Source organism: Mobula hypostoma, chromosome 10, assembly GCF_963921235.1.
Source record: "Mobula hypostoma chromosome 10, sMobHyp1.1, whole genome shotgun sequence".
Classification (NCBI taxonomy): Eukaryota; Metazoa; Chordata; class Chondrichthyes; order Myliobatiformes; family Myliobatidae; genus Mobula; species Mobula hypostoma.
This window is the reverse complement of record NC_086106.1, coordinates 62,177,119-62,204,725: the sequence shown is the minus strand read 5'-3', so window position 1 is coordinate 62,204,725 and position 27,607 is coordinate 62,177,119. Positions and strand designations below refer to the sequence as shown.

Here is a 27,607-nt window from a genome sequence, read left to right as displayed (position 1 = left end):
GGTTTATAATTTCCTTTTTGCTTCCTTGCCCCCTTCTTAAATAGCAGAGTGACATTTGCAATCTTCCAGTCCTCCGGAACCATGCCAGCATCTATCGACTTTTGAAAAATCATTGCTAATGCCTCCACAATATCCACAGCTACTTTCTTCAGAACACGAGGCTGCATTCCATCTGGTCCGGGAGATTTATCTACTCTTAGACTATTCAGCTTCCTGAGTACTTTCTCTGTCATAATTGTGACTGCGCACACTTCTCTTCCATGCCACCCTTGAATGTCCGGTATACTGCTGATGTCTTCCTCAGTGATGCAAAATACTCATTCAGTTCCTCCGCCATCTCCTTATCTCCCATTACAATTTCTCCAGCATCATTTTCTATCAGTCCTATATCTACTCTCACCTGTCTTTTACTCTTTATATACTTGAAAAAGCTTTTAGTATCCTCTTTGGTATTATTTGCTAGCCTCCTTTCATAGTTCATCTTTTCCCTCTTAATGACCTTATTTTCCTTTTGCAAGCTTTTAAAAACTTCCCAGTCCTCTGTTTTCCCACTAATTTTTGCTTCCTTGTATGCCCTCTCCTTTGTTTTAACTTTGGCTTTGACTTCTCTTGTCAGCCACGGATGCATCCTTTTTCCATTCAAAAATTTCTTTTTTTCTCAAATATATCTGTCTTGCACCTTCCTCACTTCTCTCATACACTCTAGGCACTGCTGCTCTGCCGTCCTTCCTGCTAGTGTCCCTTTCCAGTCAACTTTGTCCAGTTCCTCTCTCATGCCACTGTAATTTCCTTTATTCCACTGAAATACCGACACATCAGATTTCGGCTTCTCTTTTTCTAATTTCACAGTGAACTCAATCGTGTTATGATCACTGTCTCCTAAGGGTTCCTTCACCTCAATCTCTCCAATCACCTCCGGTTCATTACACAATACCCAATCCAGTACAGCCGATCCCCTAGTGGGCTCAACAACAAGCTGTTCTAAAAAGCCATCTCGCAGACATTCTACAAATTCTCTCTTGAGATCCAGTGCCGACCTGATTTTCCCAATCCACTTGCATGTTAAAATCCCCCACAATTATCATAACACGGCCCTTCTGACAAGCCTTTTCTATTTCCTGTTGTAATTTGTAGTCCACATTACTGCAGCTGTTAGGAGGCCGGTATATAACTGCCATCAGGGTCCTTTTACCCCTGCGATTTCTCAGATAAACCCATAAAGATTCTGCAACTTCTGATCCTATGTCACCTCTTTCTAATGATTTGATATCATTTCTTACCACTAAAGTCACGCCTCCCCCTCTGCATACCTGCCTATCCTTCCTATATACTGGGTATCCTTGAATGTTCAGCTCCCGGAGACATGCCTCCTTTAGCCACATCTCAGTGACGGCCACAATATCATACGTGCCAATCTGTAGCTGTACGACAAGATCATTCACCATGTTCCTTATGTTGCGTGCATTTAAGTATAACACCTTAAGTCCAGTATTTGGTACTTTTTGCTTTGTTTGCACTGCAACTCATCCCAATGGCTGAAAATTTTCCCCATCATCTGCCTGTCCTTCCTGATACCTTTACTGCTCACTATCTTAGATTTATTTCTGTTTTCCCCCTGTTCTGCTCTATCATTCCAGTCCAGTTCCCATCCCCCTGCCAAATTAGACTAAACCCTCCATAACAGCTCTATTAAATGTTCCCGCAAGGATATTGGTCCCATCTGTAATATTGGATGTTGATATCCAAAGTTCTCTAATCATTCCATCCTTGACCTATCTTCTAACAGGAACATACCTTTCCTGTACTCTGTACAATTGAACTTTAAACATCCTCCACATGCCTGATGTGAACTTGCCAGAAAAATGTGTTCCCAATTAACTCTTCATAGTTCCTGCCTCATGCCCTCATAATTTGCCCTACTTCAATTGAAAACACTCCCCCAATTTCTATTGTGAAGTTGAAATTAACCTTGTGCTTCATACCAAACGGTGATCCAGTGAAGTATTTTATTCCAATGTAAATTCACTTTTGAGTTTTAAAATGTGTTAGCGTGTCGGGGTTCCACACAGCAGTTTTCTCCTCACCTTGGTTGTTTGAAAATGTGTGAAAACTTTTCACAGTGAGAATTAATTGTATATTTAAGTGTTGCAGTTACTTGTGAAGGTTCTGAATGAAGAAAGGTACAAGCATAGATTTTTGTTCTGTCTTATCTGTGTTATGTTCTGGGTTGAGTTTCTTTATTTATTTTCCACACAGTTGATTTCAAGAAACCTAGTTTCCACACTGGCCACGTGAAATCTAGTTTATGGAGAAGGAAATCTATGCATCTGTATTCTGGATATGAGATGCCCACATTTCAGAGGAAAATGGGGATTTGGGGAAATTGCTCATTTGTAGACAGTTAAGTTGTGAATTTGATATCAAAAATTTTGGAAAGTTTGGAATTTTTGGGTGCAATTCTAGAAGTTGTTTTACTAACAAGATTGCTTTCTTTTATAGAGTACAAAAGATGTTGCCTGAGACTTTTGATATATTGATTTTGAATTTCAGATTCGTTGGAAAGTAGTTTTGATGCAATCAGGTCATTTTGACTCAGGACCACAGGGAAAGACAAAGGCCGATTGTTTATTTCAGTGGTCTGTTAGACCAATAGCCAGAGTTCTACTGACTTTCCTTCCAGCACTGGCAGCCTCTTGCCTTGCTGTTCAGCACATGCAATCTCTGACTCTCAATCATCTTGCTCATGTCCATGTCCCACATTCAGTGGAAACGTTCCTGACTCACTGTGTCACACAACACCCTTCCCCAGCTAGGCAAACTAGGTACGAAACTGAGTTATTTACAAACCCGAATGTTGGAGTTGCTCACTGTACAACTCTGAATCCAACCACTCTTTTCCCCGTGGAATAAGGTGACAATCCACACTGCTGTGAAACCATTACAAGAAGCAATAAAACCCCTTGTGGACCTTACTGATAATCTCATTGTTAATGCCAACTTAATTTTCTTTGTTGTCGGCTCGGCTTTACATGATGATTTGGGAAAACCTTGCACAGGCTATGCCATTGTTTCCCTCAGCCATGTTGTGGAGGCAGCGGCACTTCCTGTCTCTGCCTCGACACAGCCAGTGTGCTCTTGGTGCTCACTAGAGCTTGTATCCTTGCTAGAGGCTAGTCCGCCAATATTTATACTGAATCACGTTAATTTGGAGTAGCACACGATTATGGAAATGAAGGGGAATTTTGACAAGGTGGAAGGGGGTGGGGATGTTCCCCTATTAAAAACTCAGTGCACATACACAACTTATTGGCAGCATTACAGGAGCCTAAACAGGTTGTGATTATTAAGTGAACTGTACATACTGGACAAATGGATGAGGTCTCCAAGGAAATAAAACAGCAGATTGTACTGCAAAAGGGGCAGCAATTAGACCCTCCCTTGTTGTATCAGAAACAAGTGCTCCCATGTTGTGGAGCCTGATGACACCTCCCATTTTGGAGGTCTCACGAGCACACCAGTCCACTGCTTCATTAAGTGAAAGGGTAAAGTGGAAGAAGCAGGGTTGTAAGCAGCACAGTGCTAAGTGGCTTCACCCCGATGGACACATTGTCGCCCCAGGTAATTTGGTAGAATAGACTGCCCAATGTGTTTCCAAGTTCACACATGCGGGCAGGAGGGGGAGAGCTGATTAGATAAACCAAGCTTGTCCCTGGTGTATCTCAAATTGCAGAACAAATCTGTAGACAGTGTATGATATGTGCCTTACAGAATCCAGGAAAATTGGTACAAGTAACTGGGGCTGATACCCTGCTGTCAGATGGCCCATTTGTACATTTACAGGTGGACTTCATTGAATTACCTCAATGTGAAGGGTACAACTATGGAGGAGTCATTATTGAGGTGTTCTCACAATGGGTTGAAGCATTTCCTTGCAGAAAGAATGTTGCAGTTGCACAATGTTAGTTAAAGGAAATAATCCCGTGATTTGGCATCCCCTTAAACAATATACTGACAATGCTACCCATTTCAATGGTAAACTCGTTAAAGTCATACTGTATGCAAAGCCCTGCAGGTGGATCAAGATTTCCATTGTCATTATCATCCTCAGTCAGCAAGCCTAGTGGAAAGGATGAATGGAACAAGAATAAAGTTAGCTAAATGTGTGAGGAAACTGGACTAAACTGGAAACAGGTGGTGCCTGAGGTTCTGACAATTTGAGCCATTGATCATAGAATCATTGGCTTGTCCCTACGTGAAATCATAATGTGATGGTCTTTGCACATGCACCACTGGGAGTTAAGCAGATGGATGTTCATAATCTGGATGAGTATTCTGAACTGCTGTATTGCCCCAAAAAAAAGCATTTCCAAATATCATTAACAGGAAAAGGAAGCCCAGCAACGAGCAGCAAACACTAAGTGCCACGACATTGAACTCAGAGACAGTGTGGTGGTGCAGATATTTAAAAGGAAGAATTGTTTGGAACCTTGATTTGAAAGACCGTTTCAGGAATTCAACTTCAAACCTGGATCAGTATATTGCAGTTGTTACCTACTTCATTAAAACCTGTGAAGTTGAGTGTGTGCCCACAAAGACTTACTGTACATTCCCAAACCAAAAGCCGTGGATGAATCAGGAGGTATGTTGTCTGCTGAAGGATAGATCTGTGGCATTCAAGTCTGATGACTTGAAAACCAGAAAACCAGGTATGATTTGCAGAGGACTATTTCAAGGGTGAAGAGACAATTTCAAATGAGGCTGGAGGTGACATCAGATGCATGGCAACTCTGGCAGGGCTTGCTAGACAATACTCGCTATAAAGTGAAACTTCCTACAAAGCATGAATGGCAGTGATGCTTCATTACCAGATGAACTCAATGCCTTCTATGCCCACTTTGAAAGGGTGAACACAGCTGCAGCTGTTAAGATCCCTGATACACCTGATGACCCTGTGATCTCTGTCCCAGAGCCTGATGTTAGACTGCCTTTAAGGAGAGTGAACCCTCACAAGGCGGAAGGTCCCGATGGAATACCTGGTAAGGCTTTGAAAACCTGTGCCAACAAACTAGTGGGAGTATTCAAGGACATTTTCAACCTCTCATGGCTATGGGCAGAAGTTCCCAGTTGCTTTAAAAGGAAAACAATTATACCAGTGCCCAAGAAGAATAATGTGAGCTGCATTAATGACTATCACCCAGTAGGACACACATCGACAGTGATGAAGTTTTGAGAGATTGGTCATGACCAGACTGAACTCCTTCCTCAGCATGTACCTGCATCCATTGCAATTTGCCTATCGCCACAATAGGTCAACAGCAGACAATCTCAATGGCTGTCCACATGGCTTTAGCCCACCTAGACAATATGAACACCTATGTCAGGATGCTGTTCATTGACTATAGCTCAGCATGTAATACCAACATTCCCACAATCCTGATTGAGAACTTGCAGAACCCGGGTCTCTGTACCTCCCTCTAATTGGATCCTTGACTTCCTAACTCGAAGACAACAGTCTATGGGATTGGTGATAACATATCCTCCTCGCTGACGATCAACACTGGCACACCTCAAGGGTGTGTGCCTAGCCCACTGCTCTACTCTGTATATACACATGACTGTGGCTAAGCATTGCTCAAAAATCATCAATAAATTCACTGATGATAAAACTATTGTTGGTGGAATCTCAGGTGGTGACGCGAGTGAGATATGCCAACTAGTGGAATGGTTCCACAGCAACAACCTGTCAGTAAGACGAAAGAGCTGGTTGTGGACATCTGTAAGGGTAAGATGAAGGAACACATACCAATCCTCCTGAAGGGATCAGAAGTGGAGAGAGTGAGCAGTTTCAAGTTCCTGAATGTCAGGATCTCCAAGGATCTAACCTGGTCCCAACATATCGATGTACTTATAAAGACAAGACAACGGCTATACTTCATTAGGAGTTTGAAGAGACTTGGCATGTCAACAAATAGTCAAAAACTTCTATAGATGTACCATGGGGGAGAGCATTCTGACAGGCTGCATCAGTGTCTGGTATGGGGGTGGGGTAAGGAAGTGGCTACTGCACAGGACCGAAAAGCTGCAGAAGGTTGTAAATCTAGTCAGCTCCATCTTGGGTACTAGCCCAAAAAGTACCCAGGACATCTTCAGGGAGCGGTGTCTCAAAGGCAGCATCCATTTTTATCAACCTCCAGCACCCATGGCATGCCCTTTTCTCACTATGACCTTCAGGTAAGAGGTACAGAAGCCTGGAGGCAGACACTCAGCGATTCAGGAACAGCTTCTTCCCCTCTGTCATCTGATTCCTGAATGGACAATGAACCCTTGGACACTACCTCACTTCTTTTAATTGTAGTGCGCTGTAAGGTTTCACTGTAATGGTTTCTCTGTAGCGGTAATGTTTGGGTTATGTCCAGAGATAACAGGGCTTGGAATGTGGAGGGACCTATCCAACGAGAGACGTATTGTTTCTTGAGAGTCTGGAAGAGAGATTTTTGCTGTCTTTGGTCAGTGAGAGAAGGAGGAAGATGTGTGGAGAGAGCTGGTAGACCACCAGATGGAGTGGACTGGGAGTGAGGGTCCGAAGGTTGGTGACACTTGGAGTTCGATGGTTGATGAATGGATGCATTTGTGAGCTCCAACATACACTTCTGACTTCTCTTAAAGTGGCCCTTTTCCTTTTTATTTTCAGCGTGGATTTGTAACCAGGTAACACATCATGCAACACCCACAAACATGGGAGAAATAGATAGTGGACAGCCAGCACCTCTTCCCCAGGGCACCACTGCTCAATACAAGAGGACATGGCTTTAAGGCAAGGGGTGGGAAGTTCAAGGGGGATATTAGAGGAAGGTTTTTTTTTTCATTAAAACTCAGTGGTTGGTGCATGGAATACACTGCCTGAGTCAGTGGTGGAGGCGGATACACTAGTGAAATTTAAGAGACTGCTAGACGGGTAAATGGAGGAATTAATTTTCATTTTAAAAATTTTTTTTATTAATTATTAAAGATCAAACATTAAGGTAATCAAGTCAACATGTCAATATATACAATGAAGAATCAAATTACCAAATAACTGATTAACAAAGCTAAACAATACATCAACAATAAGTGTTAAGAATATTTTTTTTCCTAAAAAAGAACCCTTACTAACTAAAACAAAAATCCTGCTAACAAAAAAAAACAAAAAACTATTGAGAGCACAACCCCAGAGCTATACGCCATACAAGCTTCCATAAAAGAAAAACATCAATCTACCAACTCAATTCCACTTAGACAAGAATCAGAAGGAAACTATCTTAATTAACTCAAATCAGATGATAGTAGTGAGCAAATGAACCCCACTTTTTCTCAATGTCAAATTGAGGATCAAAAGTTCAACTTCTGATTTTCTCCAAACTAAGACATAGCATCACCTGAGAACCATTGTAACAAAGTAAGAGCAGAGGCATCTTTCCATTTCAATAAAATAGCCCTTCTGCCAATAATGTAACAAATGCAATTACATAATGGTCTGATATAGAAATACCATGAATATATTGAGGGATTGTACCAAACAAAACTGTCAATTTATTAGGTTGTAAATTAATTTAAAGCTTTAGAAATTGTAGAGAAAATAGATTTCCAAAAATGTTTCAATACAGAACACGACCAAAACATATGTGTCAATGTAACTGTCTCGGTTTTGCATCTATCAAACTGACTATCAACATTAGGAAACATTTTAGACAGTCTCTCCTTTGTCAAATAGTAATGTACAATTTTAAATTGAATTAAAGAGTGATTGGCACAGATCGAAGAGTTAACCAACTTCAAAATTCACAACCAATCCTGTTATCAAGGTCATGTTAAGCTCTTTCCCAATCTAGCTTAATCTTAAGTGAAGGGTGTCACAAGAGGGTGCTGGGAACAGACCCAAATGCAAGACACAGACACTGAAGTACAAGGAACAGGACTTGACTAGAGTAGGGACATGACAGGATTCAGGCAAGGAGCAAGGAGCAAGGACAAGAACACAGTTGGGCAAGGGAAAGCAGGACCAGGACTAGGAACCATGGACTAGCAGACAAGGTTTGGACTCAGAGCTAGAGACTGGGCAAGGACCCAGAACCTGAGTCTTGCTTCAGGCTCGGACCCCAGAACCAGGCAAGGACATGACATGGCTTCAGGACAGGACGTGGTTGGGGTCCAGAGGACTGAGCTTGGAGATAGGACAAGGCTTGAACTCCAAGCCTGAGACTGGACAAGGGCCCAGAACCTGGGTTTGCCTTCGGCTCAGACCCCAGAACCAGGCAAGGACATGACATGGCTTGAGGCTAGGGTCTGGGGTCTTGGAGCTTGAGCTTGGCATCCTCGAGGCTTGGGGTCTTTGTCTTGAAATGCAGAGGCTGATAACTAGGAGACTGGAGCTGAGAGACAGACTGCAAACTGAACATCAGAGCCAGGACTTATCCTTCAACAAGCCAGGATTCATCTTTAACACAACACAAAATGAGACAGGACAGAACATAGACATAGAGCCAGGAATTATCCTACAACAAGCCAGGGCTCAACTTCATCTTCACACCAAGGTGGGACAAGTCTCTCCATCAGGTAACAGCAGAATGGTGGGACTTACCCAACAGAGGCAAGGACAAGACAAGACAGATCTCCCCACAAGGCAACTGCAAAACAGCCTGGCTTACCCTACAGAGGCAAGGACAAGACAAGACAGATACCCCTGCAGGGCAACAGCAAAGTAGCCTGGCTTACCCCACAGAGGCAAGGACAAGAGACAAACACCAAAGAACAACAGACAGTTCCATCTCTGCTCCAGGGAAGCACTGAGTCTCAGTTCAGCCAGCAACCTCAGCTGGCTACAGAAACAACCAGATCCCTACCTAGCTTGGAATGGCTGGCAGCCACTCAGCTGGCCCAGGAAATAGCCAAATCCATACCACAAAGAACACTCCAACAAGTGGCAACAAGGCTCCATGAAGCAGTGGTCCTCCAACCAGGCCTAGAGATCACAAATAGTTTCACTAGCCTTCCAATCAGCAGGTTGCTCCAATGGGGGTGACAAGACAAACCAGCAGCCCACCCTCAACCCCAAGGCTACTTATATTGCAAGCCCAAAGATGGGAATCAGGTGCCTTTGATTTAGTCAAGCAAGGGACAGCTGGAAGACCCAGAGTCTTGAGTCCATGGACTGGACCGTGAACCGGAATGCGGATTTCACGGACCGGACCATGACAAACGGTAATTGTACTGTTGTAACAGTAAATTATAAATTTTCTCAATAAAACCTTTCACTAAAGGGTTCATTTTTAAAATAATATCTAACAGGTCAGAATCCTGTATATATGGAAAATTACTTAAATATTATTGTAAGAAATGTCTAACCTGAAGATATTGCAAGAAATGTGAGTATGAGAGAGAGTATTTAGTCACTAATTTCTCAAAAGACATCAATTGACCTTCTTGAAACAGATCCATGAAGGAATAGACTCCTTTATTCCTCCAAAGAAGAAAGGTGGACTCGCTTAATGAAGGTTTAAATAAATAATTTTGATAAATTAAGCTAAGAAGGTTAAAGTTTTTGAAATTAAAAAAATTACGAAACTGGTACCAAATTTGTAATAACTGCTTAATCATAGGATATAAATTTAAATTAGAAATTTTGGCCAGTTGTACAGGTAAAGAAGCTCCTAATAATGAGGTTAAGTAAAACTGTTTCACAGCTTTCAATTCCAAATCAGCCCAAGGTGGTCGTCCATTTTTATCAGCCCAATATAACCAAGAACACATATAACATATTTTAACAGCCCAATAGTACATTCTTAAATTAGGCAGGGCAAGATCTCCATCCTTTTTTAATTTTTGTAAATGATGTTTTCCAATTCTTGGTCTTTTATTATTCCAAACAAAAGATGAAATAATAGAATAAACCTGATCAAGAAACTTCTTAGATAAAAAAATAGGAATATTTTGAAATACATATAAAATTTTTGGTAAAATCATCATTTTAACTGCATGAATTCAGCCGGCTAATGAAAGTGTAAGTGGATTCCATCTACAAAATAATTGCTTCATAAAATCCACTAAAGGAACCAAATTAGCTCCATAAAGGTCTCTATGATTTTTAGTGATAATAATACCTAAATATTTAAAAGAGTTCGTAACTTTAAAAGGAATGTCATCATATATAGAAGCAGAATCATTTAGAGGAAATAATTAACTTTTATGAAGGTTTAGTTTATGTCCTGAAAACTTTCCAAATTCATTTAATAATTTCAATAAGCTAAGAATGGATTCTTCAGGATTCGAAACATAAACTAAGATATCATCAGCATAAAGGGAGATCTTATGAATAGTCCCATTTATGGAAATTCCATGGATGTCTTTAGCTTCACGAAGTGCAATGGCCAAAGGTTCCAGCACCAAATTAAATAACAAAGGACTTAATGGACATCCTCGTCTCGTACCCCGCGAGAGTCAAAAAAAAGATCTGCAATTATTAGTATTAACAGTAGCAATAGGGCTTTTATATATCATTCTAATCCACTTATTAAAATTAATACCAAAGTCGAATTTCTCTAATACATTAAATAAGTATTTCCATTCAACTCTGTCAAATGCCTTTTCAGCATCAAGAGAAACAACACATTGAGGAGTCTTAGAAAAGGATGAGTATATAACATTTAATTGTCTCCGAATATTAGAGGAGAAATAACGGCCCTTTACAAAACCTGTTAGGTCCTGAGAGATAACTTTAGCTAGAATATTCTCCAGTCGATTAGCCATTATTTTTGAAAGAAGTTTAGCATCCACATTTAATATTGAAATAGGTCTATATAAAGCACAGTCAGTAGGGTCTTTATCTTTCTTAAGAATTAAAGAAGTAGAAGCTTCATTAAATGTGGGAGATAACTTTCCTATCAAAAAAGGATCTTTAAGCATTTCCAACATATATGGAGAAAGCAATTTCTCAAAGTTTTTATAAAATCATACAGAATAACCACCCAATCCAGGAGCTTTACCAGATTGCATTGAAAGAATGGAGGAATTTAAGGTGAGGGATTATATGGGAGGTAGGGTTTAAGGGTCGGCACAACATTGTGGGCCGAAGGGCTTGTACAATGCTGTACTATTCTATGTTCTATGAAACAAAAAGGTGACAGCTATGTCACAGCTTGTTCCAAAAAAATGCAAAGGGACTGAAGACATGCGGGACCTAAGATGAAATCATTGCTAATTAATGTATTTACAAGCTAGTGGCAAATTCATCAACTGTAACTGAACCACTCCACAATCTGCTGAAAGGCACTAGATGCTCAGACTACGCTATGACTCTTAACGAGTAACTGAAAGAATTTCAAACTTTAAAGGTGCCATTGCGTACTGCGCCTGCATTAGGGATCCCTAATACAGGTAAGCCAATTACCCTGAATATCAATGAAAAATACATGATAGCAGTATTATCTGAAGAACCTAGAGACCAACAGCATTCTGTTGGCTACGTTTCAGGCCGAGATCCTTCGTCAGGACTAACTGATGGAAGAGTATAACATATTATAACATATTATATGTTAACATTATAATATATTATATGTTAACATATTAACATATTATTCTCCGTAACTTCCGCCACCTCCAACGAGATCCCACCACTAAGCACATCTTTCCCTCCCCCCCCGCTTTCCGCAGGGATCGCTCTCTACGCGACTCCCTTGTCCATTCGTCACCCCCATCCCTCCCCACTGATCTCCCTCCTGGCACTTATCCGTGTAAGCGGAACAAGTGCTACACATGCCCTTACACTTCCTCCCTCACCACCATTCAGGGCCCCAAACACTCCTTCCAGGTGAGGCGACACTTCACCTGTGAGTCGGCTGGGGTGATATACTGCGTCCGGTGCTCCCGATGTGGCCTTTTATATATTGGCGAGACCCGACGCAGACTGGGAGACCGCTTTGCTGAACACTTACGCTCTGTCCGCCAGAGAAATCAGGATCTCCCAGTGGCCACACATTTTAATTCCACATCCCATTCCCATTCTGACATGTCTACCCACGGCCTCCTCTACTGTAAAGATGAAGGCACACTCAGGTTGGAGGAACAACACCTTATATTCCGTCTGGGTAGCCTCCAACCTGATGGCATGAACATCGACTTCTCTAACTTCCGCTAATGCCCCACCTCCCCCTCGTACCCTATCTGTTACTTACTTTTATACACACATTCTTTCTCTCACTCTCCTTTTTCTCCCTCTGTCCCTCTGAATATACCCCTTGCCCATCCTCTGGGTTCTCCCCCCCGCCCCACTTGTCTTTCTTCCCGGACCTCCTGTCCCATGATCCTCTCGTATCCCTTTTGCCAATCACCTGTCCAGCTCTTGGCTCCATCCCTCCCCCTCCTGTCTTCTCCTATCATTTTGGATCTCCTCCTCCCCCTCCCACTTTCGAATCTCTTACTCACTCTTCCTTCAGTTAGTCCTGACGAAGGGTCTCGGCCTGAAACGTTGACTGTACCTCTTCCTAGAGATGCTGCCTGGCCTGCTGCGTTCACCAGCAACTTTGATGTGTGTTGCTTGAATTTCCAGCATCTGCAGAATTCCTGTTGTTTGCATTCTGTTGGCTATTACTCTGCCAAAGACATGATTCTATATACCGATGTCTCCTCAGCGATCAGGAGAGGAAGTCAAATGGCTGGATTAACGATGAGGTGTTGGCATCAGGAAGCATGGCTTTAAAAGATTTCATTGAACCCTGTAAGTTGGCAGAAGGAAGAACGGCTAACATTTACACAGATTCTCAACATGGTTTGGGAATTGCTCATGGCATTGGAAACTTATGGAGACAAAGAGGATTTCTTATGATTGTAGGAACCCCAAATAAGAATGGCCAACTTCTATCAGAAGCTGCTGTATTAAAGCATAAAAGCTTCTCTAAAATGATTATAATGGAAAGCCATGGAAATGCATTCATGGATGTAATTGCAAATAAAGCAGCACAGGAAGGAATAAATGAAGTAAAAATATATAAGAAGGACTGAGAACGTATAGAGTAAAGCCGACAACTGTAATTATGGAAACAAAGTTGAACTCTGTACCATAGATGAACATACAAGATATTTGAGAGATGCAACAAGTTTTGTCCCCCTTTCCTGACTTCTGAAAGCATTTTGGATTAAAACATCAGCATCCGACAAGTGGTAGGTAAGAACAAGAGGAACCCTATCCCCATTATGTCAGTGGGAGGATGGAGTGAAAGAAGATGTGTGGAAATTGAAGATGCAGTTGCGGGCAACATCAATAATGTGGAAGGGAAGCCCCATTCTTCGAACAAGGAGACCACCTCAGATGTTCTAGAATGGAAATCATCATCCTGAGAACAGATGCAGTGAAGGTAGAAGAACTGAGAAAAGTGAATAGCATTTTTACAAGTGATGGGATGGGATGAGCTATGGTCAAGATAGTTGTGAGTGTCAGTTGGTTTCAGTGGTCAGTCTGTCTCCAGAAATGGAGACAAGGAGATCAAGCAAGGGGAGAGAGATGTCAGAGATGGACCAAATAAATTTAAGGCAGGGTAAAGTTGGAGCCAAAGTTGATGAAATTGAAAAGTTCAGCATGAGTGCCAGAAGCAGTAATCAATGCAGCACTGAAATAACTGGAAAGTGTTACAAGTATAAGCTTGAAACAGACTCTTCCTCATATCTGGCAAAAAGGCAAGCACAACTGAGCCCATGGTTGTACCCATGGCTACACCTTGGTTTGGAGAAAGTGAGAAGAGCAGAAAGAGAAATTGTTGAGAATATGAGAATTAGTTCTGCCAGACAGAGGTGGGTGATGAGGGGAACTAGTAAGATGCATTATCTCGGAAGATGAAGAAAGTGTTAAAGCCTTCCTGATGGGGGATAAAACTGGATACCCTTAGTGAAAATGTGGAGATCAGGGCCACGGAATTTAAAGTGATTAAAGTGATCGATCGGAAGTATGTCAAATGTTGCAGATCTAAGTAAGAATGTAATAAACCCACAGGAACATGCAGCAGATAATTTTTAAATAGTTACTGTGCTACCATTGTCAATCAAGTATAACAAAATTGTCATCTTAAAAAGATGTAAGAGTAAACTCCCTACCTGTCTGCGACAAGAGCATTGACAATGGGATTGACATCCTTAATCCTGTTGATATATACTTGTATTACATCCACACATTTTACCTAAAATAAAAAGAAGATTGTTTTACATCTTAATTCACCATGTTGAGATTTGCTTACATGGTCACACAGAAAAATATCGTGACTGGTTGCTTTTTTTTGTTCATGATCAAGAGCCAAACAATATTACAGCAAAAAGCTGCCTATTCAGCCGTTAAATCAATGCTTTTTCTTACCAAACATGAGCTCTACATAAACATGATTCACACTACAATTCCCCTTTTTAATGACTATTTCTATTTGAAAAGCACTTAGTGTGGGTTCTGCTTCATTAATAACATGCAGCAAATAATTACTTCTGTAACCATATTATTTCCCATTTCTCTATATTTGACAGGTGCACAAGACTGTTTACAACCATATAAAGTGTAATAAGTAAATGAACTGGGCCAAATGTCTTCAAATATTGTACATGTAAACAGAATAAAGCTTCATCTTTCACGAGCATTTTGGAGAAGAATTATAATGGCATCATAGATGAACATAAGTAACTTATGAAGACAGTCATCATTTCAATTTATACCAAATTACAGATGAGGTCTGAAACATACTGACAAAAGGTTAGTGTTTATGTGTCTCCATTATGAAGTCTCAAACTCCTGTGCAATGCAAAGATCCTGAAGTCATTTGCAGTGCTCCCTGATTCATACCCTGGATCTGCGATGGCATTGGACTCCGATTGAAATTCAGCGGCATTGAATTAGTTTGACAAGTTACTCAACAATTATGTTAGAAAAATAAATTTTCTTCTGCATATAAGTTTTCTAAGTTTTGCAAGCTCATTCCTTTAAATAAACAGTAATGAGAAGCAAGGGTAAGAATAGAATAATGTGATTTTTCATAAATTCATGGTGTGCTTTAAAGCTTAAGTTATTTGACAGCATCAAAATATCTGAATATATTGTTTATTTGATTTATTCATTTTTAAATTTTGGAAAGATTCTAAGTAAATTTATTATCAAAGTAGATATATACTACCCTGAGATTCCTTTCTTGCAGGCATACTTAGTAAGTACAAAGAAACAAAATGGAATCAATGAAAAGCTACACACAAAGAAAAGCAAACAAGCAATGTGCAAGAGACATCAAATTGCAAGTACAAAAAAGAAAAATCAAACTGCTTATAACAAATATTGAGAACATGAGATGTAGAGTCATTGAAACTGAATCCTTAGGATGTGGAATCAATTCAGTGAAGTTGTCCACTCTGGTTCAGGACCCTCATGACAGAAGGATAATAACTGTTTCTGAACCTGGTTGTGTGGGACCTAAGGCTTCTGCACCTCTTTTCATTAGGTAGCAGCGAAAAGAGAGCATGGTCTGGCTGGTAAGGGTGCTGGATGATGGATGCTGCTTTCCTGCAATAGCACTCCTTGTAGATGTGCTCAATGGTGGGGAGGGCTTTACCTGATACTTCCATCAGGATGCTGCTTATTGACTACTGCTCAACATTTAACACAACTGTTTATACAATTCTGAAAAAACACAGCTCCAAAACCTGAGCATCTGTACTTCCCTCTGCATCTGGATCCTCAACTCCCTTTCCGGAAGACCACAGGCTGTGAGGATCAGAAATAAGATCTCCACTTCACTGATAATCAACACTGGTGCACCTGAAGAATGTGTGCTGAGCCCACCGTTCTACTCTCTCCACACTGATAACTGTGTGGCTAGGCAGAGCTCAAATGCCATCTAAAAACCTGCTGATGACACAACTATTGTTGGAGTGGTGGCACCAAAGGCACTCACAAATTTCTACAGACGTACCGTGGTGAGAATTCAAACTGGCTGCCTCACCATCTGGTATGGGGGACGGGGGGCACTGCACAGGATCAAAATAAACTGCAGGAAGTTGTAGATTCAGTCAGCTCCATCATGGACACTAGCCTCCTCAGGGTCCAGGACATCTCCAAGGAGCAAAGCCTCAAACAGCAGCCATCATTAAAGATCCCATCACCCAGGTCATACCCTCTTCTCATTGCTACCATTAGGGAGGAGGTTCAGGAGCCTGAGGGTCCACACTCAACAATTCAATTACAGATTCTTCCCCACTACCATCAGAAATCTGAATGGACATTGAACTCGTGAACACCACCTCACTACGTTTTTTCTCTTTTTGCACAATTTCTTTAACTTTCTAAAATGTACTCACTGTCATTTACAGTATTTATTATGATGGATTGCAATGTACTGCTGCATAACAAATTTCACGATATGTGTCAGTGACAATAAACCTGATTCTGATTCTGATTATGTGATGGATTGTGGTGTATCCACTACTTTTGGAGGCTTTTCTGTTCATGGGCATTGGTATTTCCATACCAGGCCGAGATGCAGCCAATCAATATACTCTAGACAGTGCACCTATAGAAGTTTGTCAAACTTTTAGATGACATGGCAAATCTGCACGAACTTCAAAGAAAGTATAGGCACTGCTGTGCCGGACCTGGGAACGTCCTCTGAAATGATAACACTGAGGAATTTAAAGCCCCTGACCCTCTCGGTGGACTGGCTCATGGGCCTTTGTTTTTGTCCTCCTACAGTTAATAATCAACTCTTTGGTTTTGCTGATGTTGTGGCAACTTTCAAGCTTAAATATAGCATTGGAGCTGCAGTTACCCTCTCAGTCATAACTACACGGTGAGTGGAGCAGGGGCCTCAGCACATTTCTGGCACTTCTGCCGATGGAGATTGTGGAGGAGATGTTGTTGCCAATCCAAACTGACTGGGGTCTGCAAGTGAGGAAATTGAGGATCTGATTGTTCAAGGGCTTATTGAGGGCTAGATCTTGGAGTTTATGGTTAGGTTTGTGGGGATGATAACCTTGACTGTAGACCTATAGTCAAAGAAGAGCATCCTGATGTATATGCCTTCACTGTCCAGATGTTCCAGAGTTGAGCGAAGAAGAAATGAAATGACATCTGCTGTGGAACTTTTGTGACTGTAGGCAAATTGGAGTAAATCCAAGTCATTCCTCAGGCAGGAGTTGATATGTTTCATCACCAACCCCTCAAAGCATTTCATCAGTGGATATAAATGCTACTGGATGATATGTCATTAATGCAAGTTACCACATCTTTCTTGGGCGTCAGTATGATTGAAGCCTGCTTGAAGCAGGTGGGTGCCTCAGACTGTCAAAGTGAATGAGTAAAGATATCAGTAAACACTCCAGACAGTTAATTAGCACACATTTTCAGTACTCAGCCAGGTACACCATCTGGGCCAGATGCTTTCCATAGGTTCAGCCTGCTGAAGGATGCTCTCATGTCGGACTCAGTGACCGAAATCACAGGGTTATTTTGGGCTGCGAAGGTGCCTTCATGTTCTGTTGATCAAAGTGAGCATAAAAGGCATGGAGCTCATCTGGGACTAAACCTTTGTTGTCACATGTCACTTGGTTTTACTCTGTGGAAGGTGATAGCATTCAAGCTCTGCCACGGCAGTTGAGCATCCTTTTGTGATTCAAGTTTGGTCCAAAATTGCCACCTTGCACATGAGATAGCTTTCAAGATGTCATACCTAGAGCTCTTGTACTTTCCTTGGTCGCCAGACCTGAAAGCCAGATTGAGGGCGTCTGTACTTGTTTGGAGAGATTTATTTTAGCATACGCTTTTTGCCAGTGTGATGCAAAGGAATACAGCAGGCAGCATGAGTTCAGGCGATCAATAGTAGCAAATTGTGATGTACATACTCTGCGGTTTTAAGCGCTTGCTTTTTAACTGGTACCTATTACTTATATTTTGCGTAGTATGGAGATATTTCAGGGAGAGGTTTTACCCAGATGACACCTACTGAGGTCAGGGAACATCAGGTCGAGAAACTGTTGATCCGAGCCAGCCCTTGAATCCGGTTACAACCATTCATGGGCCCTTCACACCCCGAGAAAAACAGAGCATTTTGACAGAGCTGCCCTCACTTAAAGTCGCATGTGTGAATTCGGAATTCTGTCGTGACCTTGAGGAAAAGGTTGAATTTCACCAAATGCACCCCAAAGATAGTCACGTGTTGGTAAAAGTGAAGTGCATGAGGAATATGTGGGACAGGATGGCCCAGAGGGTACAGGATGGTACATAGGCAACTACTGGGAACACCAGCAATGAAGAAAGATATTGCTCTTTTAAAGGAGAAGTGAGGCAGTGACTGGGGGGAAGTGAAAGCAACTGGGGAGCGATAATGGCAGTGATTCTGAGAGTAGATGAGACAGCCATGGATTATGCAGAACATAAATATTGAATGTATGATGAGTATTATGGGTTGGATAATCCAGGGAGGGATGACCCAGTGTTTCTGAAAATGATGAAGGAAGGCCTGAGCTCAGCCCACCAGAAAGTTGTAGATTTAGGGATAGTGGTGGGGTCGACCTACTCTGCAATGGTTTTGTGGGTCAGTGAGATAGACGAAAGACAGTACAAAAGAAATCCTAAAGTGGCTACGGTGGATGCAATGTTTGCCAGTAGCCTGGGCACGAAGCAAGGAACTTCTGGAATAGATGTGGGAGGTGATATGCTGCGGGTAATGGAGCTGGTAAGTCACAGCTGTGGCCTATCGGGACTTGGTTGGAGGCAGTGCCCAAAAAAGAGGAAAGAGAAACAAGAGAAAGTCATGGCAGACACGCAATCTCTCACCCCATCAGTGCCCAGTCTGACCAATCAGTCTGTCGATCAGATCACAGAGCTGGTGAAGACAGCTTCTAGGCCAGAAAAAGATGTGGTGGCATCCTCCACTACCACCGCTGGTGAGCCGCAGATGTACACGACCGCATCATTCAGGGTCGGCAATGCAATGTTAGCGGACACAGGTGTCATGGTCCGGTCCGTGAATTCTGCATTCCGGTTCACAGTCCGGTCTGTGGACTCAGGACTCTGGGTCTTCCAGCTGTCCCTCGTTTCAGTTGGGTTAATCATAGGCACCTGATTCCCACCTGGAGCTTGGAATATAAGTGGCTTTGGGGTCGAATGTGGACTGCTGGTTCATCTTGTCAAGATTTCCTGGGAGCAACCTACTGGTGGAAGGCTAGAGCGGCCACTTGTCATCTTTAGACCACGTTGGAGAACCATCACTTCATGGAGCCTTGCTGTCGGTAGTTGGGCTGTCTTTGCGGTATGGATTCAGCCATTTCCCGGGCCAGCAGAGTGGCCATCAGCCACTCCGAGCTAGGTAAGGATCTGGCTGTCTCCATAGCCAGCCGAGGTTGCTGGCTGTAACTGCCACTCAGAGCTACCCCGATGCAGAGATGGAATTGTCTGTCGTTCTTCAGTGTTTGTCTCTTCTGGTCCTCGCCTCCGTGGTGTAAGTCAGGCCATTCTGCCATTGCCCTGCGGGGGTATCTGTCTTGTCTTGTCCTCGTCTCCGTGGGGTAAGTCAGGCTGTTCTGCCGTTACCCTATGGTTGGATCTGTCCCACCTTGGTGTGGAGATAAAGTTGAGTCCCGGCTTGTCAAAGGGTAAGTCCCGGCTCTATGTTGATGTACAGTTCCCAGTCTGTCTCCGAGCTACAGCCTCTGAGTTATCAGCCTCTGCATTCCAAGATCCCAGCTTCCAGCCTCGAGCCTTAACAGCCAAGACCCCAGCCTCAAGCCTCAAGAGCCAAGACGCCAGCCTGCAGCCTCAAGAGCCAAGACCCCAGCCTGTAGCCTCAAGCCTCAAGACTTCAGCCTGCAAGCCTCAAGCCTCAGGACCACAGCTTGCAGCCTCAAGCCTCAAGACCTCAGCCTGCAGCCTCAAGCCTCATGACCCCAGCCACATCCTGGCTTGTAGCCATGCCATGTTCTTGCCTGGTTCTGGGGTCTGAGCCCGAGGTAAGAACCAGGTTCTGGATCCTTGTCCAGCCTTTGGCTCAGACTCCAAGCACAGGCTCCTAGTTCATGGTTCCTTGTCCTGGTCCCACTTTCCCAAGTCCAGGCTCCTAGTTCATAGTTCATTGTCTGGGTTCCCTGTTTCTAGTCCATGTCCTAGCCCAGGTCCTGCATCCTAGTCCTGTCCCTAGTACTTCAGTGTCTGTGTCTTGCATTTGGGTCCGTTCGCAGCTTCCCCCATTGTGACAACAGGGGCATTGGTATCGATAAATGACCCACCCTTGCCAGCGACTGGACAGGCTACTTGTATTATAGGTGAAGGAGGGAAAACAGTGAAAGCAGAAAGAAGCGAGTCACAAATCCTTGAAATCGGCGTACTGCAGCTTCCAGTGTATTTCAGGGTCTGTCCAAGTAAGGAGGGTATTTCCCTTGGAATAGACATCCTAAGTCAGTGGTCCCCAACCACCGGGCCGCAAAGCATGTGCTACCGGGCCACGAGGAAACAATATGATTTGGCGATATGAGTCAGCTGCACCTTTCCTCATTCCCTGTCAGACGCACTTTTGAGCTTGAGCGCACGTGAGGTGATGACCCATGCGTCATCCATGTCAGCGCGGGAAGGAGATCAACTCCTCGAGTTTGCAAGTGACGGCGGGCTGAAAAGTATGTTTGACATAACATCTCTGCTGGCATGCTGGATCAAAGTCAAGGCTAAATATCCTGAGATAGCCATGAAAACACTGAAAACGTTGTTTCCATTTCCAACATATCTCTGCGAAGCAGAGTTTTCTGCAATGAATGCTAGGAAAACTAAATTGCGGAACAGCCTGGACATAAGGAACACCCTTCAAGTATCGCTGTCTCCCACCACCCCTCGATAGGACCGTCTTGTTGCAGGGAAAGAATCCCAGGGCTCCCACTGATTCAGCGATATTGGTGTGTTGCAACAATTTTATATGTTCATATGGGGAAAATATGTGCTGTGTGTTTAATATCCAAACGTTACTTAAAATGTTATGATTCTATTGACTGATAAGTGACTTATATAACCATACGTAGCCCCCCTGGCCACCCTCAGGGTCGCTCGGCTCGCTGTCATCTAGGGAAACAGCCCTCGGCCCCGCCAAACTGGGTAATTAGTTTGTGTGGATGCTGTGTGATGTACCCCACCCCGCCCAAATAACAGACAATACACCAGATACGATTAAATGATTTACAGTTTATAGATATTACTGGAACTATATAATTAATAGAGAATAAAATATAAAAGGAAAATAAAAGGCGCCACACTTATCAAAGTTCAATCTCTTCGTGCACGAACAGTTGGAGCTCAGGACCCTTCTTCTTCACCCTGCGACCCCTCGGACCACCTCGACCGGCCGCCTGGGACCAACAACGGTAGTTGGCCAGATGCTCCACATGAGTCCATCTCCGTCTCCTCTCCTCGCTGAACGCCCTCCTGGGGGTCCGACCCCGTTAGCGGACTCACAGCACCTGGTCCATCCTCTGTCTCTCTCTCCCGCCTTCTGTCCCCAAAACTCCGCGCATACAATCTCTTACAGACACCCCACAGGCATAACAACTAACTCGATTGGTTCATTTGTCCCCTTATCAGTAGATAATCCAAAACGAACTGCCAGCGCAAGAACGTTCTCAGCGTTTAACATAACAAAGAAGCATTCCCAAGTATAACGTAACAAAGAAGCCATTTTAATTAACCTACACAGTAACATAAAAGATGAAATCCCCTTACACATATAACAATTGCAGCACAGAAACAGGCCATATCTGCCCTTCTAGTCCGTGCCGAACGCTACTCTCACCTAGTCCCATCGACCTGCACTCAGCCCATAGCCCTCCATTCCTTTCCTGTCCATATACCTGTCTAATTTTTCTTTAAATGATAATATTGAACCTGCCTCTACCACTTCTACTGGAAGTTCATTCAAGACTTACTTCAAGCTCCCCTTTCCTCCCCTGTTAATTGACTTATCACTATATTCATACGAGGAAAATATGCGCTGTGTGTTTAGTATTAAAATCGTTAGATAAACCAGTTTAGAAACGAAATTGAGTGTATTAGCCACTGATCACCTATATTCCAGTCATGATTAACACCCCCCCCCCGACCAGAATTGCCAAAAACGATATGTAGGGGAAAAAAAATCGGCACTCACGCATGCGCACTGGTGCCCGTGCAAGGTTTCATGGTCATTGTAGTCTTTGTCGGGGTAAACAGAATGTAATTGACTGCTACTCTTGTCCATTGGCAACCCTACCCGCCTCCCCACCCCCGGGTCGGCCGGTCCGCAAGAATATTGTCAATAATAAACTGGTCTGCGTTGCAAAAAAGGTTGGAGATCCCTGTCCTAAGTGGCAGATGGAATACAGTGTCGGGAAGTGTATGCTCATGAACTTTGGTAGAAGAAATGAATGTGATGACTAATTTCTAAATGGAGAGAAAATACAAAAATCTGAGGTGCAAAGGGACTTGGGAGTCCTGTGCAGGATTCCCTACAGGTTAGTTTGAAGTGAGGAAGGCTTATGCAATGCTAGCATTCATTTCACTAGGACGGGAACATAAAAGGAAGGATGTAATGTTGAGACTTTATAAAGCACTGGTGAGGCCTCACTTGGAGCATTGTGAGCAGTTTGGGGCCTTTTATCTCAGAAGAGATGAGCTGACACTAGAGAGAGTTCAATGGAGATTCACAAAAATGATTCCATCCCATTAGGAATAGGGTTCCCCTTGTCCTCACCTACCACCCCACCAGCCTCCGGGTCCAACATATAATTCTCCGTAACTTCCGCCACCTCCAACGGGATCCCACTACTAAGCACATCTTTCCCTCCCCCCCCCGCATTCCGCAGGGATCGCTCCCTATGTGACTCCCTTGTCCATTCGTCCACCCCCCATCCCTTCCCACTGATCTCCCTCCCAGCACTTATCCTTGTAAGCGGAACAAGTGCTACACATGTCCTTACACTTCCTCCCTTACCACCATTCAGGACCCCAGACAGTCCGTCCAGGTGAGGCGACACTTCACCTGTGAGTCGGCCGGGGTGATATACTGCATCCAGTGCTCCCAATTGGTGAGACCTGACGCAAACTGGGAGATCGTTTCGCTGAACACCTATGCTCTGTCTGCCAGAGAAAGCAGGATCTCCCAATGGCCACACATTTTAATTCCACGTCCCATTCCCATTCTGATATGTCTCCTTACTGTAAAGATGAAGCCACACTCAGGTTGGAGGAACAACACTTTATATTCTGTCTGGGTAGCCTCCAACCTGATGGCATGAACATTGACATCTCAAACTTCCTATACCCCTTGCCCATCCTCTAGGTTTCCCCCCTCCCCCTTTTCTTTCTCCCTAGGCCTCCTGTCCCATGATCCTCTCATATCCCTTTTGCATTTTGGATCCCCCCTCCACCTCCCACTTTCAAACCTCTTACTAGCTCTTCTTTCGGTTAGTCCTGATGAAGGATCTCGGCCCGAAATGTCGACCGTACCTCTTGCTATAGATGCTGCCTGGCCTGCTGCGTTCACCAGCAACTTTGATGTGTGTTTCCAGAATAGAACGGCTTGTCATATAAAAAGCATTTGATGGCTCTGGGCATGTATTCACTGGAATTCAGAAGAATGAGGAGTGACCTAATTGAAACCTAACAAATGACGAAAGGCCTTGATAGAATGGAGGTGGAGAGGAAGTTTCCTATTGTGGGAGATGCTAAGACCAGAGAACATATCAGAATAGTCCTTTTAGAACAGAGATGAGGAGGATTTTCTTCAGCTAGAGAGTGGTGAATCTGTGAAATTTGTTACCAAGGGCAGCTGTGAGCGTCAAGTCTTTATCCATATTAAAGGCAGAGGTTGATAGAAACATAGAAACATAGAAAATAGGTGCAGGAGTAGGCCATTCGGCCCTTCGAGCCTGCACTGCCATTTATTATGATCATGGCTGATCATCCAACTCAGAACCCCGCCCCAGCCTTCCCTCCATACCCCCTGACCCCCGTAGCCACAAGGGCCATATCTAACTCCCTCTTAAATATAGCCAATGAACTGGCCTCAACTGTTTCCTGTGGCAGAGAATTCCACAGATTCACCACTCTCTGTGTGAAGAAGTTTTTCCTAATCTCGGTCCTAAAAGGCTTCCTCTTTATCCTCAAACTGTGACCCCTCGTTCTGGAAAAGATAGATTCTTGATTGGCCAGGGCATGAAGGAATACGGGGATAAGGCAGAGAATGTGGTTGAGAGGAATATTGGATCAGCCATGATGAAATGGCGGAGCAGATGATGGGCTAAATGGCCTAATTCTGCTCCTATTTCTTATGGACTTTCGGTCTTATGATATGGACATGGTTTGGCCGAAGATATCAGTTTAGTTGGTCACTTGATTACTAATTGGTTCGGCACAGCATCGTACGTCTGTTCCTGTGCTATATTATTGGGTGTTGTATATTTTATGATTTTCCCTTTCGTACATCTCTTGCCCAACATCATGGGCAATCACCACCCTTCGTCTTACCTCCCTTCGCCGAATCCTGCGCGCTGACTCCACTCCCGAGAGCAAAAGGAGCGGGTGGACCGCAGGCGGGACCGTCCGGGGCTTCTTGGGTCCGCCGATATTTTGGAAGAGTGAGAGCAGGGCGAGGAGGAGACTGGAAACGACGCGCAGCAGTAGCCGCGCAGAGTGCTGGAGAACTGAAAGCGACATCGCGCAGCGCACGCTGGTGTGGCCGGAGCGAAGCGGCAGACGGAGCAGAGGGGCAGAAAACGAGCTGGATGGAGGGTCCAGAGCAGAGTGACGAAGCTTGAGCTGGCGCTGGAGGTCGATACTAGTGCCAGCAGGCATAGAAGGAGAGCGATAAGCATCGGAGGGCTGGGCGAGCACAGTGGCTGTGCTCCATGACCTGTCAATGGACGGGGTTTCATGAGATGCCATGCACTGGTACGTGATGCTGACTGGACATTCCCACTGCACCCGAGTTCCTGGGCACTTGCAACACCCCGCGTGTCCTGGATCAATGAGACATTCTCATTCAATTTACTGACGAGGAAAATGTTCTTGCTGTTTGACAACATTACTTACAGGGAGCAGAGGCCGATTGTCAGCTGTGTGACAACTCCTTATGCCTCCCGCTAGAACAGGACTGGACATCGGACCATTATCTCCCACACAGTAACTCTATTCCTTTGGAAACTCCTCACAGCCTCCAGTATCATAGTCCGCAACTATACACTGCCTACTTCAACCTCCAACACGAGCAGGGCTTTCTGCCTTGACTCCGATCTTTCTCAACTTGTGCAAAATGACCTGGGATGCCTGTCAAGAATAGCGAATGACGGCTGTCTTGATGACGGGAATATTGTGGTTAGTGGGGTTCCACGCGGTTGTGCTCAACCCCTTGTTTATTTTATGTGCATTTACAGTTGACGACAAAAGAAATCTGCGCGATTGACAGGGAGGGGGAAAGTTTTCAACCAGGGTAATATGGACGGTCAACTTCGTTGGACAACAAAGGGGCAAACGGAATCAATTCCAAGAAATGTGAAATTCAAAATGCAAGACAATATGGGAGGATATTGAGAAGGACAGAGGAACAGGAAGTCCTTGGAGTACATGTTCACAGACGTACAAATATTGTAATCGCCCCATTACAGGGCCTTTATATCATATATGCCTTATTAGGCAAGGCATAGAATATGGTTATACTGGAACTATATAAGACATTAGTTAGACCGCGGCCGGTGTACGTATCGTGCATGCCACTATATCACAGAGTTTAGAGGTGAGATAAAATAAAACTTTGACAATCCAGCACGATCACGCTGGAATTTGCGATTTTCTGGACTACTGTGTTTTTTCTATCTAATAGCTCATATTACTTTAAAGCATGTACGAGTGAATTGGGTAAACTTAAAGAGAGTGTGGGATGCAGGGCGCCTTTGAGAGGGAAGGGAATGTGGAATCTGAGGTCCAGTGGTGAGTTGAAATGGAGAGTTGGAACTAGGGCCCCACGAACAGAAAGAAAGGGCAGCACCTGGGGACCTAATGAGTGGAGATGGAATGTAAGAACACTGGTCTGGATGACCAGACGAGCAGCATGAGTATTTGGGTCCTAGTGAATTGGAAGGGAACTCAGACAACATCGTGAGCCAATGGAATTTCTGGAATGTTGGATAAATCTGAGAAAAAGTAGTTTATTTCTCTGGGCAAGGAAGTTGAGAGGGGAGTGTAGTAAACGGGACACAGGAGCTGCGACCGCTGCAAATTAAAGGGATTGCGGGAACCAGAATTTTACGGTGATAAACAGAGCGCTGGAACTTTGGCCCCCGTGTATTATTGGGAGGACTCAGTGTAGCGAATCGAAGTGCAGCGACAGGGCTCCCGGTGTTTTAAAGGGAGCATTACAGCAGGGACCCTGTTAAAGGGACAGATGGCAAAGACGCCCAGTGAGCCAGACGATGAACTAACAGGATTTCAGAAAATTTAGATAACCGATTATCAGAACGTTACAGTAATTCATAATTTCTAAACTCCAACGCCCTAGCAATACCGACTAATCTAACATTTCCGTTTGCCACCAACACGCTAACGTTTTTTTCACTTAGAATTAGTGCAAAGAATAAGATGAGTCAGATACGCACCACGTGACTGAAAGAAGAGTGAAAATCAACAGTATAACTGATAAAACTCTGAATGATTATGTACTAAAAAAACTACTTCAGATTTCCAGTCTGTGAATTTATTCAGAAAACCTGTTGAGTCTTTCCAGCACTTTCTGTTGTTCTCAGCTTCTCTACATTCATTTGCAAATTCTAGACTTTTCTTTTGGTCTATCCTGTGAGACTTTATCTCCACACCGAGGTGGGACAGATCCAACCATAGGGTAATGGCAGAATGGCCTGACTTACACCACGGAGGTGAGGACAAGAAGAGACAAACACCGAAGAACGAAGACAGTTCCATCTCTGCATCGGGGTAGCTCTGAGTCGCAGTTACAGCCGGCAACCTTGGCTGGCTACATAGAACATAGGATAGCACAGCACAGTACAGGCCATTTGGCCCACAATGTTGTGCCGACCCTCAAACCCTGCCTCCCATATAAGCCCCCACCTTAGATTCCTCCATATACCTGTCTAGTAGTCTCTTAAACTTCACGAGTGTATCTACCTCCACCACTGACTCAGGCAGTGCATTCCATACACCAACCACTCTCTGAGTGAAAAACCTTCCTCTAATATCCCCCTTGAACTTCCCACCCCTTACCTTAAAGCCATGTCCTCTTGTATTGAGCAGTGGTGCCCTGGGGAAGAGGCGCTGGCTATCCACTCTATCTATTCCTCTTATTATCTTGTACACCTCTATCGTGTCTCCTCTCATCCTCCTTCTCTCCAAAGAGTAAAGCCCTAGCTCCCTTAATCTCTGATCATAATGCATACTTTCTAAACCAGGCAACATCCTGGTAAATCTCCTCTGTACCCTTTCCAATGCTTCCTCATCCTTCCTATAGTGAGGTGACCAGAATGGGACACAATACTCCAAGTGTGGCCTAACCAGAGTTTTATAGAGCTGCATCATTACATCGCGACTCTTAAACTCTAT

At 43.8% G+C, this 27,607-nt stretch overlaps 1 protein-coding gene across 6 annotated transcripts in view; it reads right to left on the bottom strand.

The window, feature by feature from the left end:
* The window catches only part of LOC134352943 (fatty-acid amide hydrolase 2-like), a 76,781-nt gene extending 50,999 nt beyond the window's left edge, over window positions 1-25,782 (bottom strand). For 5 of the 6 annotated variants that reach the window (XR_010019514.1, XM_063060600.1, XM_063060603.1 and 2 more), the window contains exons 1-2: window positions 24,527-25,782; window positions 14,119-14,201 (exon numbers count right to left, since the gene is read on the bottom strand). Coding sequence is in view for 5 of the 6 variants with exons in the window: in XM_063060600.1 (XP_062916670.1) it covers window positions 14,119-14,201; window positions 24,527-24,943 (500 nt within the window). In the remaining variant the exon portion in view is untranslated. The remainder of the gene's footprint in view (window positions 1-14,118; window positions 14,202-24,526) is intronic. The other variant, XM_063060601.1, reaches the window with a different exon arrangement.
* Window positions 25,783-27,607: the final 1,825 nt, after the last annotated feature.